A 22,015-nucleotide genomic window follows, 5' to 3' on the forward strand; every position below is an offset into this window, starting at 1 on the left:
CAGTATCTCCAGTTATCTCGATGAATGATTATTCATTAAAACCCATGGATTGGTACCTAATGACAAGATTTCAACTTCAGTCAATCAGTAATATGGCACAGCGATGATCCTATGACATTGTTGACAACTAAGTGTGACGAAATCTCAGCACGGACACAGAAAGCTTGACTAGCTTTGCCAACTTGCATCATTTATGGCGTAGGCGAGATATCTGCCTACCAACCTACGGACGAGTTTACTGTGTATCAGTTTGTTCGGTCCTACTTTATGACAGTGAAACATGGCCGGTAAGAGTAGAGGATATTTGTAGGTTACTAGTATTCGACCATAGGTGTCTTCAAAGCATTGCTCGTATATCCTGGTACCACCGAGTAAGTAATGCAGTTGTTAGGAAACGGGTACTAGGTAAGGATGGCAAATCAATTGATAAAGTAATGAAACTTCATCAGTTGAGATTGCTGGGACATGTGTTACGTATGCCCAACGACCGACTGCCTTGACGTGCGATGTTTTATGGTGTAAGAGTAGGTTGCAAGAAAGTTAGGGGCGACCAGACCAAAATATGGCACAAATTCATGAAGTCAGTGACAAGTGGACTGAACCATGTTGGTAGGTGTAGACTACTTGGTTGGGATCCGCGAGACGATAGCGATCGATGGTTAAAGACCTTAAATGAAATGGTTCACAATCGTTAGCAATGGCGCAGGTGCATCGACTCTTTGTGTTCTCCCGAATTCTAATCTTCTGAGTTCTTCATGTCAGTTTGTTTTTTCTCTTTCCAAATTTATATCACTGGATTATACTCCTTGAATAACATCTTTAAACTCTAATATTTCCAATTACTGATCATATATTTAGTACCTCTACCACTATGGGATTTGAATTGACAACTGTATCTGTGTGGTAATGTGGTGTGGCAATTTGAACTGATGTTTGTACGTACGAGGTTCTGCGTTCTTGACTGACTGTTGACAACTTTTTCAGTCCCAACATACTTGTACTTCTCCAGGAGGATTCTATTCGTGATGAGCTTGTGGGTTTACACAGCTAAAAATTCGTATAATGGGGTGAAATAGTTACTGGCTACTGTCTCGTTTTCGATGATATATCAACTGAGATCAATCTGTCACAACTTAGTTTTTAACTATCTTTCAAACTACTTTAATTATTGATAGTAGTATATTTCTTAATGATCATTTTCATCGTCGTTCTATGTACAAAGCAGCTAACAAATTTAAGCAACTGATTATCATTGTTTATTTGTTTGCTATTTTACTTCACATAAAAGTTATTTATTTACATTTGACATTATTCAATTTAAGTATATCCTTAATTAGACGCATTGGTTTTTGTTGTCACACATATAAATCTATCAATTTGTAATCCAATGGACAGCGCATATTTATATTTTGTGTTGGATATTTTTTCCTTTCTTTACGCGGCTAGATGACACATTTTTTTGTTTCCTTTGATGTGTTATTTCAGGTTTTCTAATTGTTTTTGTGTGATATGTTGCTTTATTTTAGTGACTATGTGATCTAGTTATTAGATAGATGATAGAGATGGTTCTTATTTCCTGGTTACTAATTGTTATTAATTCAGGATTTTATTATTATTATTTTGAATAATAAATTTATTAGCTTTTTTAATTATTTTCTGGTTAGTGACAGTTTTTATTCTGGTATTTATTTGTATGTGTTTGCGTTTTCGACGGGGGGGGTATATGAGATTAGTCATCATAGTTTTTAATTAAATCTGTATAATGTACGTGTGAAAGAAGGAAATACAATAATCCATAGAGTTTTATGAGGTTCTGTTGGTTTTTAAAAAAACTGGCAAATATCTCGATATATATGCTGGAAAATCAGTCATGGATCTATATAAATAAAGATCAGTTCAAGGTTGGGATCATAGGTGTATTTGAGACGTTGCTGACATATCGTAGAACAACTTAGTGAGCAATAATATGACAAACTAAGTAAATATAGAAAATCGGTTGATGGAGTTGTGATTCTTCATTGAATAGGGTGGTTGGAATATGTTCTACGTATCTCCAACCACTTCCTACTTCGGCGGCCGATTTTAGCTTGTATAGAAGGGGCGCTAAAGTAACACGTAGCATTAGTCTACGTGGTCATTGACTGTTGGTTTAAGTCGCATAAGCAGACACAGCCTTATCATTTGGGGTCCATATGGTAACCGCAATCAGTGGTTGGAGACATGTTATATGGCTCTAAGAGTTAACAATAGCCCATGTGCATTAACTCTTTATTTTCTATATTTTGTGCTCAAGTATTCTTTCATATATGTCTTTTCAAACTATGTTCTCAATTTCTGGTCTTTTGAACTATTATTGATATCACCATTATTTCGACCTTTCTACCATTGATTTTCTAAAATTTACCTTGTTTTGCTAATATGGTATGATATGGTGAATACATATTTGTGCTAGGTTCCATTCTGATTATGACTGGCTGACTGATATCTTAGGATGCTTTACGTTCTCTACCTTTACTTTTTGGCACTTGTAAAATCTCATAAAGACTAGATGGTATTTGTCAACCTCTCTTTGTCGTCTATTTATTGTAATTCTCTTATTGAATAATAATGCCATGCTTAACGGTTACATTTTCTCTTTCAGAAAATGTATGAGTGATTAACGCGGATTCTCTTTGTGAAAATTGTTTTGGTTTTTTTGTCTTAAGGCTTATTGAAATTATATTGATCTATTTAAGATACCAAGGGATGAAGATGCATTCACTATATCACTATTCGATCTGTTCAAAGTCATCTTGATAGCTTCTAAAGTTCAATCTAAAAATGTGTCTAGGGGGATTTATGGAGATTGTAAAATTTTCATAGTTTACTTCACGAGTTGATCTCGGCTAGACCTTTATTAAAAACCAGAAGGCAGTAGACGGTCGTCTTATCCTGGTATGAGACTGATCAATAGCGCACATCCATAACCCCCAATGGATCGAACACAGGGTTATCAGCGACTACTTAACTTATGGTCCAGTGAGCCAGATTTCAACGGTGTTACTGTCTAACTGCAATCAATTGACGATATCTCACATGTTCTACATGTCCTCGTTAATCTGAGCGTGAATTTATTCCCTCTAAAGGTTGTTTTCTGAATTATTCTGGTATCTACATATAGTTTTAGTGAAAATTAGTTACCTATGTTAACATTCCTACTTCAACATCTCACATATTTTTAACTAAATAACTAATAAATTGCTTTGTTTGAATTCATCATGCTAAAGGTAAATTGAAACGAAAAACAATTGAATTGTGTGATATACATCGAGAAAAATGTCTCATATATTTAACATTATCCTTTTGAATTGAGATCATGAATCGATCAATGTTAGACCATCATTGAAGATCTGGAAGCACTGGACGTCCGTTTCACCCTAGTATAGGACTCTTCAGCAGTGCGCATCCACGATTCCCTATGCGGGATTCGAACCTAGGAACTTCGGCTTCGCTCGTGAATATTTAAATTCTAGACCTCTGAGTCGGCATCGACCAGTGTTAATGCCGAACTAGGACGAAACAGCCGTCCAGTGCTTCCAGGTTTTCAATGGTTATCTAACATTGGCAGGTTCATGGTCTCAATTACAATGCGCAACCCTATACTGATAACTATCCTTTTTTTTGGATTGTGTAAAAGAATAATTTCCCCAATAATTTCAAACATGATTGCTTCCATTGTGAATTTTGTACAAAAAAACGTGAAACCCGTTTATTCTTTCCAGTTTCTAGTTGATTTATCAACCAAATATCCTGGTATTTAAAGCAATTAGTCCCTTTTGTAAATTTATATAGAGTAATGAAAAGATAGAGTTGATCTGAAAAAAATGTGATGTAATTACGCCATACATTTCGAACAATCCGGTCACATGTATACTTGTCAGGGCATTTTTTATGAATCATTCGGTCAGCTACAACGTTGGACTAGGCATCGGTCCAAGTTGCCATACCTCATAAGCACAACAAGATGAACACTGGATTCATAGAAGTAGTTAGTTCAATGGTGGTAATTTATAAATGAAAGGTTTCATATAAGCACATAGTACAGGAAGAAAGAATTAGTTCGTAGAAAGAAAGATATGAAGCGAATTCAATCTCATTGTCTTTTTTACAGCGTATAGAAAGAATAAAAAATTGTCGTGTTACCTTAAACTGTAGAATGATTTAAGGATTACCAGGGTAAATTCAAGCTTACAACAAATTGTTTTTTGTACACATAAAGGAGGGAGTTTAAATTTACGAATAACCAAGGCTTCAATAAACCTGAGAATTTGTCCTTGACAATTTCTATACAACTTTTTAAAAGCTGTAATATTGTCATTTTTATGCCCCGTTTCAATTATATGTTTCGCCCTCCGAATGCTCTGTTACGGCCGAGGGTGGGAAGAGTCAACTCTTTCGAAATGCTCTCACATGGCCACGTGTATACAGACACTGTCAGTGAAGTCCCACTCACTTCCTTCTGGTGGCGGAGGTGTTGTTCAGGAAATTGACAGGACGAAAAGCGAATGTGATCTGTCCGACTTACTTCCTGGTCTATTGAATTAATAGATAAACGGAATACACTCATTAAGACACTAAATAAGAAAGATCAGTTCAGCGAAGAGTTCTCTTTTCGGCGAATTCATTTTGAAAACTGTACAATCGCAAAATATATATATATATATATATATATACAGGATGATAATAATACTGATAATAAACTTCTGTTATACATGGTGACAGTGAGGTTAAATAAACATAGGTATTTTTTAAAAAACAAGGAAAGTTTGATAATTGTTTGATTGTTAATGGCTTAGGTATTCATCAAAAGATAGATAGAGAAATTATCATTGGGAAAGGATGGCTCAGCATGATAAGATAAAATGTTGAAATAGAGATGAAATGTAATCGGAATGATCGTGGAAATAAAAACAAACCAATTGGGGATAGAAGATTTAAGGGGAAGCAGATGGTTGTAAAGGAACAAGAGTGTGAAAAAGAGAAAAATTTTAATACAATAAGATCATGGTAGAAGAAGACGTTGTACTAGTCTATTTTGCACATACAATTCTGGTTTTTCCAGATGTATGGCTATTCGGCAGTGCAAAGAAGATGCAGTCTGATTGTCATCGGAAGACTTATACTTACCTTGTAGATGACTTTGAACGCAGGGTCTGTCTTGATTGAGTGACCTGTGTTCACAAGGTGTTCGATTATAGAATTTCTTAATGAGCCGTTGTCTCCTCTTTTTAGCCACGCCGGATAATGTTCTTGAATTCTTTTGGATAAAGTACACACCGAACGACCTATATACCTAGCTCCACAAGAGCAGGTAAATTGGTAAATCCACATTGAGTTGGTCAGATGACCTTTGTTTATTTAACTTCACTATCACCATGTATAACAGAAGTTGATTATCAGTATTATTATCATCCTGTAAAAATAAGTATATATATATTTGCGATTGTACAGCTTTGAAAATGAATTCGCCGAAAAGAGAACTCTTCGTTGAATTAATAGGAGTTTGAAAACTCATCCCGTCAGTCATCGAACATGACGAGGAGCAAAGATAACTTCAACATAAACTGACAAAAAGTCTACACAATGTTTGTGATTTGTAGGAAAGGCAATGAAAAGTTATAATGAATAGGTAACGATAGACAACTTTACAGACTTATGAAAGAAACATGTATTAAAAAGTCACGTGTCAGTGATACTATCCCGAAGAATATAGGATTTAATCTACTCTCAGTTCAAATGATTGGAACTATGCGTGGAACATTTCAGAGTACAGTTCAACTGGCCTTGAGTTACCTTCCAGTTGTACTTTTACTATTTTGTTATTGATTGATGTTGATTTCGTCTCTCTATGCTGAAGGATTGTGGTAACTTGGACCGTTACAAGTATATGATAGATCCTACGTTATTTATGACTGACTGACTGACTTTCTATTCCGTTTATTATCAGTTTGGGTGTAAGAAGGATTGAATAAGCATTGAAAATGTTTGTTAAATTTTTTTACTCATGGTTATGACAATTTCACTTATCGATGAAAATTTCACATCTCCATCATTTCTCCTGTCAATATTAATCTGGTGTCAGCTTTTTCAGAGATATGATCATAGATGAAGTTATTACAAATGTAAATCTTATTGTATTAACTTGAAAATAGATTAAGGTAGTTGTAGTAGGAACGAGTGATTGATAGAGTTCAATGGTCTTGGGAGTGAAATACTCACTACTGGTGATATTAAATGGCAGTCACATTATATTAAGGAATTGTCTAAACATTGGATTGAATAGGTCAAGTACGAATTGAAAACGTTTGTTATTCTTTTTACTCATGATTATAACAACTTCACTGCGGGGTGTTGTTTAGAAAATGTAAAGGATTGCGCTTTAACCGAGTAGGTCGATACGGAGGGTTTTGCCACCCGGGCAATATCATAGAGCCCATACAAATCAATGATCAGTCAGTCAGTACTGGCCTGATTGTTATTTATGGCGCATATGTATTTGGTGTCCACTCCTCTAGGATCAATATTTATATGTTAAAATCAATAAATTAATTCTCTATCGATAAGTATGGTTTGCACACCTCGTACATTGATCGGATTATTTGACATAAATTAGTTTTCAATAAATTATTATTATTGGTAGTAGTAGTATTAGTAGTAGTAGTATGTTGTATTCTGTTTTGTTTTCTTTGGGTGTAAGGATGGTCGAATAAGCATTGAAAACGTTTGTTGATTTTTTTACTCATGATTGTGAAAGCTTCACTGGGGGGTGTTGCTTACGAAATTGAGAGGACGGTGCTTTAACCAGAGGGTTTGGGAACCCGGGCAGTATCATAGCCCTCACACAAATCAAGTTATTTGTGTATTATTTTTATTTGGACACGGATATTGGTACAAGGAGGCACCAAATAAATATGCGCCACACAAATTTCATTTGATATGTGTGAGGGCTGTGATACTGCCCGGGTGCCCAAACCGAAGCAGGTGGTTTTCTTTGGGGGCCACGCCTAGAGCCTTCGACCTGAAGGTTTGATCCACGAGGCAGTGGAGCATCGTAAGGAGATGCAGTCCCATGGTAGCGGGTGACCAACGGTTGGTTCATACGCCATTTGTTCCCTCAGAGTACTGGATCCCATATGCACGATTGGTTTGGAATAAGGGTTTTCCAACTCTACTAGGTGGACTCTCCATATCCACCAACTTAGTTAAAGCACCGGACATTCGCTTTTCGTCCTCTCGATTTCGTAAACAATACCCCTGCCTCGAGAAGGCAGTGTTGCGCCTGCCCATTTGGTACCCCCTTGCATCAATAGTTATGTGATGCGATCAATCAATAAATTAATAAATTCGCCATCAATAAACATGATTTTCTTATTTCCTACATTGATTGAATCATTTGACATGAATTAGTTTTCAATAAACAAATCATTTATTGATTATCATTATTTAAGTGTAAGCAAGGTCGAATAATCACTGAAAACATTTGTTAAATTTGTTTACTCATGATTCTGACAACTTTCATTGGGTGGTTGGGGGAGGGGTTGAATACTTGAGGAGGAAGCCGAAAGAGGAAGTTTGGCGTTGAAAGTCGATGTAGGAGGAATAATAGGAATTGACGAGGGAGGTCGATTATGAATACAGTGGTCTTGATTGCTGTTAGAGGTATGAGAACGGTTATCACTTCTCGGTTGCCCATACCGTGGAAGGGTTCTTCTGGAGGTACATGAGAAGAAAACTGGATTAGAGGTGGTTTTAGTGACCTGGGAGCGTGACCGCAGTACCCAAGGGACAACTGCTTGAGGCCTCTCACACACGACCTTTTTGTGAGTAATTTTTGTGTTAGCTCCGTACTTATTGAAACCTTACCGCCGGAAACGGATATGCGTGGGATAAGGCGAGGTGTGCATTTTTATTGTCGACGTTTTCTAACTCCACCCCTCCTTGTGGGACGGCAGCATCGCTGTTATGCTGGTTGTCTGAAGGAAACAGCTTACTGCTGTCACACCTCTGTACTGTGAGCAGTACGACTTCGCCTTCGGACCTTGGGTTTATTGCTTTTAGTCTTACCGCTCTTCAACCGACCTGTCTGACATAGTAGAACCTTGAGGGACGGTTGTTCCAGCCAGTATAGCTCGGTTGGTTCATCACGATAGGCTAGCCTGACCACTACATCAAGGTAGCAACAACGGTCGGGGGCTGATTTGGGGGATGTTGTTAACGAACTTGAGAGAATGACACTTTAACGCGGTAGGTGGACACGGAAAGTTCAGGCACCCTGGCAGTATCCTAGCCCCCTCCCCTATACACACATCTATCATCTCATTGATTATTATGATCAGTAGTATATTCTGTTTTGTTTTTTCATCTTTTCACAATTTTAGATTTTAAAAGGTATTAAAAATTTTTGGAAACATAAAAATGATGAAGATAAAGAAAGTATTTTATTACATCATTCTATTTTATTAACTCATCCAACATTTTTTTCATTATTACAAATATGTTTACCAGATTGTGATTTTATCATTGATTCATTATATGAACAAATTGAATATTTCTTATTGAATTCACGTCATTTAATTGATCATGTACCGGAAAATTTACATACCCGCCAAATTATACAAAATTGTTTAAAATATCGTTTAATATTAATTGGACAAAAATTTCATATTATACAATTAGATATTGATATGACTATACGTTGGATTACTCTATTGACTCAATTAATTAGTTATGGAATAATAGAACCTGAATCTAATTCTATCTTATTTTATATAGTTTATGATATGTTACAACTATTAATTCATACATTGACATCACGTACTGGTATTGAAGGGAAACATTATCAAATGATTGCAAAAAAATTACGTCGTGAATTATTAGAACATCCATCTAATACTGGTATTGAATATATACGTCCATTATTATTATTAACAAAAAATTTATATACAATATTTGTTACTGGGCGTCAAGTACGTCATCATGGATCACGTGGTGGATTATCAAATATGAATAGTGGAACACTTGGTACTAGTAGCAATAATAGTGGTGGTGGTACTGGATCCAGTGGAGGTGGTAATGGTATTGGTTCAAGTGGTATTAATAATAATAATAATAGTAATAAATTAAGTAATTCAAAAGGTTCAGGTAAAGCTGGAAATTGTTTATTAACTGGTGCATCAAGATTTCTTACTTCTTCATCATCATCATCATCTAATTCTATACTACAATCGGGTAGTGTTGGTCAATTTAAAAGGCATGGATATCAATTATTAGGTAAAGAACGTTTTAATCCATGGGAAATTTATGATCCAAGTAAACAACCATTATTATTATCTATTCATGGTGCTATAAATACAGAATCTATATTGTCACGTATTGAAGAACAAGCAAATCGTTTAATACGTCATGATCATTTTCATAGAATGTATCGTTCACCAGAATTTTATATGATACCAATTTATCCACAGACATTTGATGAAGATATATCAATGAATCATGTTAAACTATCTGATGTTGGTGAACATGATAATTCTGATATGATTAAAATGATAAAAACAGAGAATTCCAATAATAATAATGATACTACTAATAATATTACTAACAACACTTCTATAAGTAGTATATACAACAAAAATCATAACAGTAATTCTATGGATGTAATGAGAGAGTCTCAAATATTATCGTTAAATGATAGGACACAATTATCTGAGACAAATTTATCTGAATGTTCAAATCAATTTCTATCGATCAATGGTAGTAATAATAACAATATTAATATTAGAAGTGGGGAGTCGAACAGTAATTATCATCAATCTACTAGTGGTGTATTATATGATCAAAAACATAATATCTCTTCTATATCATGTCATTCTACAAATAATTTAATGTTTAATGAATCGAATTCATCAATAAAATCTGTTAATCAAATTGATTGTGGTAATACTAATATGATGATGTCAATGATTATGATGACAACATCTTCTGGGTCAACAACCGTTGATACTACAACGAATAATAGTAATAGTATGCAAATTGGACGTGGGAAATTGTTGAATACCAGGAATGATGTTGAAATAAATGATAAATTATCATTAAATAATCGTATTAATGCTTTTCAACCATCCTCATCGGGATCCTTAGGAGGAGGGACTGTTGGTAGTGGTATTGGTGTTGTATCGTCTTCGTCATCTTCATTACAAATTCACTCACATCCACAACAAATTCATGGGCATCATCATCATCATCAACAACAACAACAGATACATTTAAATTCAGATCAGGCATATACTAATTCAACGCGTAAATTACCATCTCAACAAACTGTTTTGAATGATTATTCGAATCCGAATGAATTAGATCAACGATCTATGAATAATGTGAATCATTGTGTAACATTAGCAGGACATATGAATACAATCACATATCCTCTCAGTCATCATCATAATCATCAAATGGATGTTAATTTGCATAAAACTAATAAACTATTAGGTATGGAGTATAATGACAGATTGATTGCATCTCAGTCATCAACATCATCTCAACAACAAATTCAACTTAATCCAACAGGAACATCTTCAATACCACCGCCTTCAAATAATGCTACTATGCTATCAACACCGATGAATAACAGTGTCGTCGCTGGCCATGTGTTGACATCAGCAGCGAAAACAGCAACAACAACGACAAAACGTAAACGAGGATCAGGACGTCGTGGTGGTGGTGGTAATATAACATCAGATCGAAATTCTATACGTCCCAGTGGTGCAACTACTCGTGGTGGTATGCATACCACTGGTTCAGTGAATGTCGTAGGCTATGAAAGGATGAATAATAATAGTACTAATAGTAGTTCTGTAAATTTATACTCTTATAATATTATAAATCCGGAACAACAAGTCAATGAATCCAATCACCAATGGACAAACAAACAAAATGTTTATAATATGAATTTACTTGAAATGCAACAACAACAACAACCGCCATCATCCACTCGTGGACATCATCAGCAACAACATTTGGCTAATTTAAGCGGTTTCTTGCGTAATCGTGCCCAGCAGCACCAACAACAACAACAACTTCATCCTGAGCAGTCGTATGGATCAAGTTTCAATGCAAATAACCCTGTTGTTTTGTCACATCAAGGTCATGTGTTTGACCAATCACAACTGAGTAGCCAATTTAGCCAATCTAATACTCATCTGGTTGATAGTCCATCTGGCTCATTAAGACGGCATTTAACAACAAGTGGAGGTGGGGCTGGCAATGTTGCTCGATCTATGCAACAGTCATCTCAACAACAATCTCATCAAATTCTCAGTCATCCTACTGGAACACCCCAACAACTTCCACCTGGTATGCCAAATCCACCACCTTATCCAATATCTAATCATCAATCTCAACAATATTCATTTCGTGCTCCTCCATCTGATGAAGCTAATTATATGATGAATACAAATGAATCAAGTATCGATGAGCAATTTAAACGACAGTCGATAAATCCTGTCATGAATTCTATTCATCAATCTGGTACAACAATAATGTCACGTTCATCAACTTATGAATCTCCAGCTAGTCATCTACAAACTGATGTTCCATCACAACAACAACAACATATGTCTTATATACCGTCACAAGTTGATACACCATTAAATCAATCTAGAATTCATTCTCGTATTATTAACCAATCTCAATCTAATCAAATGATTCGATCTGATATAACACCAACAACAGTAATAAATACTGGTAATAATAATCAACCATCTCATATGTCAAATCTACCTCACTCATCATATTCACGTTATACTGGTTACTAATACTGTTATTTTGTTTCTCTCCTTATATGTGTATGCATGTATGTATGTGTGTATGTATGATTGTATTGTCTATTCTGTGATTATTCTATGTTATCCCTTCTTGTTTGTACAGTTATATAACTAGATATTTATTTGCATATGTCGAAGGGATAATGTCGATTGGTGACTATTATTATTCTAATTATGAACGGGGGGGGGTGTTGTTGTTTTGCCTTGTAAAAAAAACACAGTTACTTTTTCATCTTATTTATAATTGTCATTGTATTTTCTTTCCATCGACGGGATGTAAATGGAATGCAAATGTTACTGATGTATGTTAATACTATTATTACTATTATCTTAATAATATTTAAATATTAAAGAATATAAAAGAAATGAGCTTAATGATCTTCAACATGTTCATTTTTTTCTTCTTAAAAAGATTAATAGTTTGGTTTACAGAAAATGTTTTCTCGTAGTCTTTATTGTTGATTACTTACTTACGCCTGTTACCCCTCATGGAGGAGTATAGGCCTCTCACCAGCACTCTCCATTTAATATTGTTCTGAGCAATCCTCTGTCAGTCAGCTACAACATAGGACCAGGCACATATATGCATCGGTTCAAATTGCCATACCTCATTAACACAACAAGATGAACACCGGATTCATGAAAGTAGTTAATTCAGAGGTGGTAATATATAAAAGAAAGATTGCAATAAGGATATTGTACAGGAAGAAAGAATTAGTTCATAGAAAGAAAGATATGAAGCGATTTTAATCTCTTAGTTTAAGGTAAGACAAAGAGTGTATACACCTACGCCATTGTGATCGATTTTGAGCCATGTCACCCAGAGTCTCCAACCATTGGTTACGATAGTCATGTAGACGCCAACCAAGTAGTCTGCATCTACCGAAATGGCTCAGACTAGAAGTTAGTGAGTTCAAGGACTGATGCCACATTTTGGTTTGGCCGCCCCTGACCTGAGCAATCCTTTCCAGTTGTTATTCATCTTTTACATGTCTGCTTCTGATTCCCAACTCAGTGTAATTTTTGGCCTTCGTCTTTTCTGTTTTCTTTCAGGATTCCAAGTAAGTGCTAGTCTCGTGATGTAGTTTGATGATTTCTTCTTCCTATACACTTCCAACATCTTTTCCTAATTTCTGCTTCAATTGGAAGCTGGTTTGCTCTGTCCCACAGTAGCCTGTTGCTGATGGTATCTTGTCAACGGATATTGAGTATCTTACGCAGACAATGGTTTATAATTTTTTGTACCTTTTCGATGATGGTTGTGGTAGTTCTCGACGTTTCAGCTCCATACAGTGGAACTGTCTTGACGTTCATATGGGAGACTTTGACTTTGATATTGACTTGAAAACAGTTGTTTTAAGTTCTATATGTACTTCCACTGTAGGAATACTGTCCTTGTTTGCCAATCCTCACCTTTACGTAACCGGATCCTCCTTGTTCATCGATGATGCTGTCCAGGTACGTGGAAAATTACACACCATCCACAGTTTCTCCATCAACTGATATAGAGTTGGTGTTCTCTGAGTTGTATATAAGGATGTTACTTCTTCCTTTGTGTATGTTGAGGCCTACTGCTTTAGAAGCTGCTGCTACACTGTTTGTCTTCATCTGCATTTGTTCGTGCGTATTAGATAGAAGGGTCAGGTCATTTGCGAAGTCCAAATCTTCTAGTTGATTTAGAGCTGTTCACTGTATCCCATATTTCCTCTCAGATATCGAGTTTTTCATATTACAATCGACCACGAGACGAAACTGGAAGAGGGAGAGTAGATAGCCTTGTCTGACTCCGGTCCTCACTCGGAATGCGTCTGCCAGCTGTCCTCCATGCACTACTTCGCAGTGTTGTCCGTCTTATGATAGTTTATGATAATTTTAAATAATGAAAAACTGAGAGATTTTCGTAAAACAAAATAGGATTAATACATTCTAGATAAGGTCGAACGACTAATATATGATATTACCCTACATTAAATAATTGAAGTCAGTCTACAGAAAAACCTTTTACATTTAGCTGCCGTTTCAATTAACACTTGTCAATCTCAGGTGAATATATAGAGCCTTCATACTGATTCTTCTTTCTATGTAATGTTGCAATTAAAAACTTTATCAGAAGGGGTTTTGTGGAGATTTTAGTAATTTCAGTAGTTGAGATCATGAGTTAATTGAAGCTAGACCACCATGGAAAACCTCGAATCACTGGACGGCAGTTTTTAATATACATTTTTTTCATAAGTCTAAAGTTGTCTATCGTAACCTATTCATGATAACTTTTCTGTCTCTTCATTTCTCTGACTTGCCTACAAATCACAAACATTGTGTAGACTTTTTATCAGTTTCTGTTGAAGTTATCTTTGCTCCTCGTCATGCTCCAAGACTGACGAGATGAGTTTCCAAGCATCTATTAATTCAGTAGACCAGGAAGCAAGTCGGACAGATCACAATATCCATGTTTTAACCATTAAGGGTACAGCAAGAAAAGACACTGAACTAACAACATGAAAAGTCACATAGTCGAGGTTGAACTTACACTAACCAATAGCAGAGTGGAAAACTGAGTAAAAAGAAATAATGCAATTCACCAAAAACCAATAAAGATAAGAGAATGAAGCTCAAGATTTTGAGATTTAAATTACTGAGATTAATGTCAATAAGCATGAAAACCAATTCGAAACTGGAGAGATCATTGTTTTAATGACACTTTTGCCAAGTAGAGATTCGTGTACTCAGCTTTGAGCCTTCCTTCTTATATCACAGTTATAGATACTACTCAGTTGTCTAGACTGATGTGGTAATTCTATCCTTGGATCAAATGGGATGTATGTTACATTACCCCAACCACCCCCTGCCCCAACATACCAGGTTGGCTGCTGTAAGAGTAGTTTAGAAGAGAGCTGGTGGTAGTATCACCGCATGAAGTCGTTGGCTTTTGGAATGAATAGAAATGAAGCAGATGCACTCACTTTTTGTTTAACTTTAGGTCTCGAGTTTTGAAATAATCGTATGCTTTTTATTCCGTGAACATATCCTTTCTTTTCGGATTACATCGTCTATAGCTAACCATTCGTACTACCACTGACACTGTCACTACTTTTATTACTGTGATATTTGTCTTGTAAATTTCGTCGTGCTGTGATGATATGATGTGGTAAGTTGAATTGATGAACATATGTGCGAAGTTGTATGTTGCTTATGACTGACTAATTTAGTGATTCAAAGCTAGGTGTTTTTCATAACTAAGTGATATTTCCAATGGTCGTTTAAAGAATTTGACTTCCAACTAGCAGGTCGTAGGTTCGAACACAACTCCATTTCATTCAAGTTAAGTAATCAGATAGTGTGACTAGCTCTCAAATACACACAGTTCATCATACTTATTTATTTGAACACACAAATATTGGTACAAGAGGGCACCAAATATATATGCGCCACAGAGACAAACAGGTGTAACCCAAAGCCGAGAACATAAATCTAGTTCTTGATAAATGAGTTGAGTTATAAAGAAGGGATTTATTCTAGAGTGAGGCTGGAGGTATGAAAGCAGTTGTCACTCCCCGGTTCCACAAACTATACAGGAATATTTCTTCTTGAGTGATCTGGAAGGAAAACTGGACTAGCAATGGTCTTGTCGACCTGTGAGTATGACTGCACAGATCGAGAGGAAACTACTTGGAGCCGGTCACACACAGCGATCTTGTGAATTTCTGATGCGTTAGCTCCGAACCTTAAAGGCTTCATGGTTGGAGAGGGAAATCTGTGGGGCAAGGTTAAGTGTGCCATGTTTAGCATCGATGTTTTGGTAGGAATTACAGAGAGATTTTCTGTGCAAATACTGAGACTAACATGAATAGGGTTTTAGCAAGACTGTAATCAGAACTGGTAATCTGTATATAGGCAATAACTTTTAACTGCTTCAACAATGTAAATTGATTACAACCCTTACAACAGCATGAATAGGTGCAGTAAGTTAGAAAAAGGAGAATAATTAATCACATGTGCTGAACAATAAATTAGGAGCACAAACAAAATACGTTAACAGAAGTTTTGTCATGTTGATAAAAAGGGGCAGAATCTCGTGATTGGTGGATGGAATGAGACGGAATCTAAGTAGTTGATATTTACGATGGACTAATCTATGATTACGATATCCTTGGATCGGGGGTTGTGACCAATCGAGACTCTAGGCCGTCCGTACGTGTTTTCAGTGTCACTGAAGCAATCGATAAAACGGTTCACTCCAATCTTTCAGTCAAGGACACAACAATTGGCACGGGGTAAAAAGCGATCCAAGTTTGAAGTCACAGGAGATTCTAAGTTAAGGCTTGCCTGGTGATGCAATTTCATGATTTGCGTAATGTATATCTTATCCATTACCATCGTCTTTTCCCAATTTCCTCTTCAGCTGGAAGCTGGTTTATTCTCTTCCATTTTAAAAATTCATTCTTGTAGTTGGTATATTTTATTTCATTATTCTCTAATGTGAATTAAGTAGATAATTATGTACAAGAGTTAGTGAAATGTATATTTCAACAATAATCAGCATACAATTTAAGTGAACCCAGATATAAGTCCACTAAAAGCTTTTAATTTTTTTCAATCTTAAAAATGTGTAAATACAGCCTTTTAATTTCTTTGAATCTCTTGAGTTAGGATGGTGGATACGCACTACTGAGGAGTCTCGTACTAGGAAGAAACGGCCATCCACTGCTTCGAGGTTTTCCATGATGGTTTATTTTCAACTGACTTATGATATCAACTATTAAATTACTATAATATCCACAACACGACTCTCTTATTATAGTCATCATATGCTCATTAGTGACGGTCTGCAAGATGGATTTCCTGAAGTTCTAGTAAGAAGTCGTGACCAGTAGAGTTCAACTAGGTCTGTTTTGAGATATTAACTCACTGAAGACAATAGTGGAAGGTGGCGCAATATTGTGGATTGGTCGAAATTAAACATTAACATTGTTGGTTGCCGGCTCAGTAGTCTAGATGTTAAGCGTTCTCACACGAAACCGACAAGTTCTATTCAAACTACTATAATAGTTTGTAAGTAGTATGATTTTATAGTCATATGTAAGCTCTACTTAAATGATTAGAAAACAACAGTAAATCTCCTTTATTATTTAAATATGATTAATTTCTAATTAGGAAAGATGAACAACAAAAAGGTAATCAAAACATGTAACAAACACTTTCACACACACACACACAAACACACCCACACACACACAGAGATGTACCCTGACAAACAAACAAATAGGAATGTAAACAGATTGATAAATAAATAAATAAGTCATATTTGTCTAATATTGAATACTTTCTTAAATGAAAAATGAATCAGCAACAAGTGTGGATTTGGATTTAATTTTCTTTGTTTTTTTTATTTATTCACCAGTTCATGTTGTTCATTGGATTATGGTTATTGTAAAATGTTGATTTTGTATGTTTTCTTTATGTATATAAAAAAAAATAATAATAATAATAGACTGAAGGTGAATAGACAGTGAATATAGCATAGATTATTAGGCAGACATAATCAAGGTAAATAATTAAATGTCAATGAGATTACTGATGATGATTCGTATGATGATGATGATGATGATGATGATGATGATGATGATGATGATGATGATGATGATGATGATGATGATGATGATGATGATGATGATGATGATGATGATGATGATGATGATGATGATGATGATGATGATGATGATGATGATGATGATGATGATGATGATGATGATGATGATGATGATGATGATGATGATGATGATGATGATGATGATGATGATGATGATGATGATGATGATGATGATGATGATGATGATGATGATGATGATGATGATGATGATGATGATGATGATGATGATGATGATGATGATGATGATGATGATGATGATGATGATGATGATGATGATGATGATGATGATGATGATGATGATGATGATGATGATGATGATGATGATGATGATGATGATGATGATGATGATGATGATGATGATGATGATGATGATGATGATGATGATGATGATGATGATGATGATGATGATGATGATGATGATGATGATGATGATGATGATGATGATGATGATGATGATGATGATGATGATGATGATGATGATGATGATGATGATGATGATGATGATGATGATGATGATGATGATGATGATGATGATGATGATGATGATGATGATGATGATGATGATGATGATGATGATGATGATGATGATGATGATGATGATGATGATGATGATGATGATGATGATGATGATGATGATGATGATGATGATGATGATGATGATGATGATGATGATGATGATGATGATGATGATGATGATGATGATGATGATGATGATGATGATGATGATGATGATGATGATGATGATGATGATGATGATGATGATGATGATGATGATGATGATGATGATGATGATGATGATGATGATGATGATGATGATGATGATGATGATGATGATGATGATGATGATGATGATGATGATGATGATGATGATGATGATGATGATGATGATGATGATGATGATGATGATGATGATGATGATGATGATGATGATGATGATGATGATGATGATGATGATGATGATGATGATGATGATGATGATGATGATGATGATGATGATGATGATGATGATGATGATGATGATGATGATGATGATGATGATGATGATGATGATGATGATGATGATGATGATGATGATGATGATGATGATGATGATGATGATGATGATGATGATGATGATGATGATGATGATGATGATGATGATGATGATGATGATGATGATGATGATGATGATGATGATGATGATGATGATGATGATGATGATGATGATGATGATGATGATGATGATGATGATGATGATGATGATGATGATGATGATGATGATGATGATGATGATGATGATGATGATGATGATGATGATGATGATGATGATGATGATGATGATGATGATGATTCGTATGATGACTCGTAGGATGATGGTGATGGTGATGATGGTATGAAACTATCCCGTCACTTCCATACTCTTTAAGTTTAAATATGAAATCTCTTGTTCTATTGGAATCGTTTGTGACTTTTATTCCATATATTTTGTGTCAAGAAATTGGATCTTGTCCCATCCTAAGACAAAAATTCCGTCCAATGCTTCCAGGTTTTCCACGGTTGATCTAGCTTCAATTGATTCATAATCTCAACTACTAAAAATTCTTTATAATATCCACAAAAATACCTCCCTCTTCTCATAAGAAACTTAAAGATTTAACTAATTATATCAATGATATGAAAAAAATTATTGGTTTTCTTTTTTTGTTTTACGAACTCTCTCCTTCTCTCTCTCTCTCTTGTTCTCTCTCTTTCTTCCCAAGGGGATTCTAACGTATTTGGTTAACCAAATTGATATCGTTAGTGAAATCATTGAAAATACGGTGTATTTTTTGTTCTAATTGATTTATTGATAAGACTATCATTTATGTGTGACCTATGAGTAATATTGAAGTGATTTGGAAACTGTATCACCAACTAACTGAAGCTAAATGAGGGTTATAAACATGTGGGAAAATTAAAGTTTATGATTTACAATTGATGATTAAAGAAAGAATTTAGATTTAAAGTTTTCATGACAAATGAACATCAATTAAAATGTCAAAATATTATTTAGCCAAATAAATGAATAAATTTCGCGCAAACATTCATGACCTTTTATCTTCAATCTAATTGGTTCATTCATCACTTCTAGTCTCATTCAATGCACTAAATCATGAAACATTGTTTTTATTTAATGAGAACGTTACAAGAAAGAAAAAAAGAAGAAAAAGAAGTAATAGAAGAATTCATGAAATGATTGAAATGATTTTACATGTGCGTGTATGTGTGTGTGTGTGTCTTTTCTTATTCAATGTTCAATATTCAATATTATTTGTTTAAATAAACAAGAATCAGAAGAAATCAGTTAGTGATCTCACGATGTAAAAGTTGTGTTTACTTTTCAATTGTGATTTGTATTTTTGTTGTTGTTGCTGTTGATCATCCAACATTCAACAGTAGTTTAAATAAACAAAATGATTGTGTATGTGTATGTGTGTGTGTGTGGGTTTAGGTGTGTATTTGTACACAAATGAGAATAGTTAGATTTAATTCTCATGAAAAGGAAAACTTATTCATTATGTTTATATTTTTGATTTTCTGGGAAATGAAAATTCTGTTATGGTAATTTATGAAGCATTTTAAATATAATTATAAACTTTACTTGTTCTGTGATCTTCATATGGTGTATACTGCTGATATCGACATATTTAAGCAGTAGTATATATCATCAATAGAAAGTGAAGTGCTTGGTGATAGAAGGTTAAGAAGATCAAAGATAAGAAGACAAGAACTGCGAGCTATTGGTGTTAAATTGAAGGAACTGACATTAAAACACTTCTAAGGCTTAGTCGATTGTCACTTAAATAGAAATTCACTTACAGTCATCTTAACTTGTAATTACTATTCATAATATTCATAATAGGTGACACAAATAGTCTCATGTTGAAACAGAGACTTAAATTAGCTATCAACCGAACATTTTATGCAGCCCGACTTGTCATTATCGAAAAGACAAGGTCTATGTTTCACCAAAAGCCCAAACAGCATGAAAACGATTGTGTCACATCCCATTGTGTCTATAAATTTACATGTATGTGTGGAGACACGTACGTAGGGAGGAGCAATCGTGATTTGCAATTAAGGGTGGGTGAACATATACCAAAATGGTTGCAGAATCAGATGAATTCCAATGGTGAAGTAAGACCACAGGATAGACAGACATCATCATCCATTGCGAAACATTTGATTGAGACGGGTCATAAGGTTGATATCAAATCAGCATTTGTTGTGCTGTACAAAAGCCTTCAAGAACGTATACTAAGGTTTATTGAAGCCTTGGCTATACGAAAATTGAAACCCCCTTTATGTGTTCAAAAACAACTTGTACTTACACTTAACCTACCCTGGTAGTACTGATTTACTATCCAGAGTGGTAATCACATTTGTTTTTGTGTACTTTAATATTTTTTCCTTTGTTATGACTTACCCTTAACCTGTCTAGTTGACCTTTTAATTTTTCATATATAAATGTTCTTAACAAGTAGATGATGTGTGATGAGATTGTTCGAAATGTATTGCGCAATTATATCACATAATTCTGATAAACTACGTCTTCTTATTGCATTATCGAAATTTATCAAAGGGACTAATTCACTTGATATTGTTTTACTTGAATCTTCCCATTGATGTTTTAGGACTTAAATTGATCAGTCTCTTATTGGCATATGTGCATACTGTGCGTATGCCTCGATATTACCTTAATTTACAAGCATTATAAGCAAAGATGGATAGTGGCTAGCAGTGGAATCCAGGACGCGCGTTTCGTCCTGTTTGGGACTCGTCAGCTGGATGTACCTGCATCTCAGAGTTGATGTTCACTCTGGGACTCGAACTCAGTGGGAAGATTCAAGTAAAACAATATCAAGTGAATCAAACTTCAACCCATTGCACAAGCAAGTGGCTATCAGGACTCAGTAGCTAAGTGGATAACGCGATGGCGTTTGAAGCGAACGGTACTGAGTTCGAGTCCCAGAGTGAACATCAACTCTGAGATGCAGGTACATCCAGCTGACGAGTTCCAAACAGGACGAAACGCGCGTCCTGGATTCCACTGCTAGCCACAATCCAAAGGGACTAATTGTTTTAAAATTCATAATACAGTTTTGTGTGCTCCTGATATCGACAAATATAAGTAGTATGTATCATCAATCGAAAGTGAAATTTCTAGTGGTAGAAGATTAAGAAGATCGAAGGAAAGAGAACGAGAATAATGAAGTCTTAAACGATTGTTTGACATTTTGTAAACGAAGTAAATACTGTATGATTGTCAGATTTTACTAAGATGTATTGTAATTTGTGTGCTCAAATACATTCGATTTTTCCCACTTGTGTTCTCATTCACTATAACAGTAATAAACAGATTATACAGATTCCGATTGTGAAAGAAATCAGAAAGAAGCGATGGAGGTGAGTAGGACACAAATTGAAGAAAGCATCAAACTGCATCACAAGGCAAACCCTAACTTGCAATCCTCAATACCGAAGGAGACGT

General features: G+C 35.1%; 1 protein-coding gene across 2 annotated transcripts in view; it reads left to right on the forward strand.

The window, feature by feature from the left end:
- Positions 1 to 19,577, forward strand: part of MED12_1 (Mediator of RNA polymerase II transcription subunit 12) — a 37,082-nt gene extending 17,505 nt beyond the window's left edge. Inside the window, exon 3 of one of the 2 annotated variants that reach the window (XM_051215373.1) lies at positions 19,245 to 19,577. In XM_051215373.1, the coding sequence (XP_051068587.1) occupies positions 19,245 to 19,322 (78 nt within the window). In that variant the 3' untranslated portion in view covers positions 19,323 to 19,577. Of the gene's footprint in view, positions 1 to 8,417; positions 12,242 to 19,244 lie in introns of those variants that run through there. The other variant, XM_051215372.1, reaches the window with a different exon arrangement.
- Positions 19,578 to 22,015: the final 2,438 nt, after the last annotated feature.

Source organism: Schistosoma haematobium, chromosome 2 (genome assembly GCF_000699445.3).
Source record: "Schistosoma haematobium chromosome 2, whole genome shotgun sequence".
NCBI lineage: Eukaryota > Metazoa > Platyhelminthes > Trematoda > Strigeidida > Schistosomatidae > Schistosoma > Schistosoma haematobium.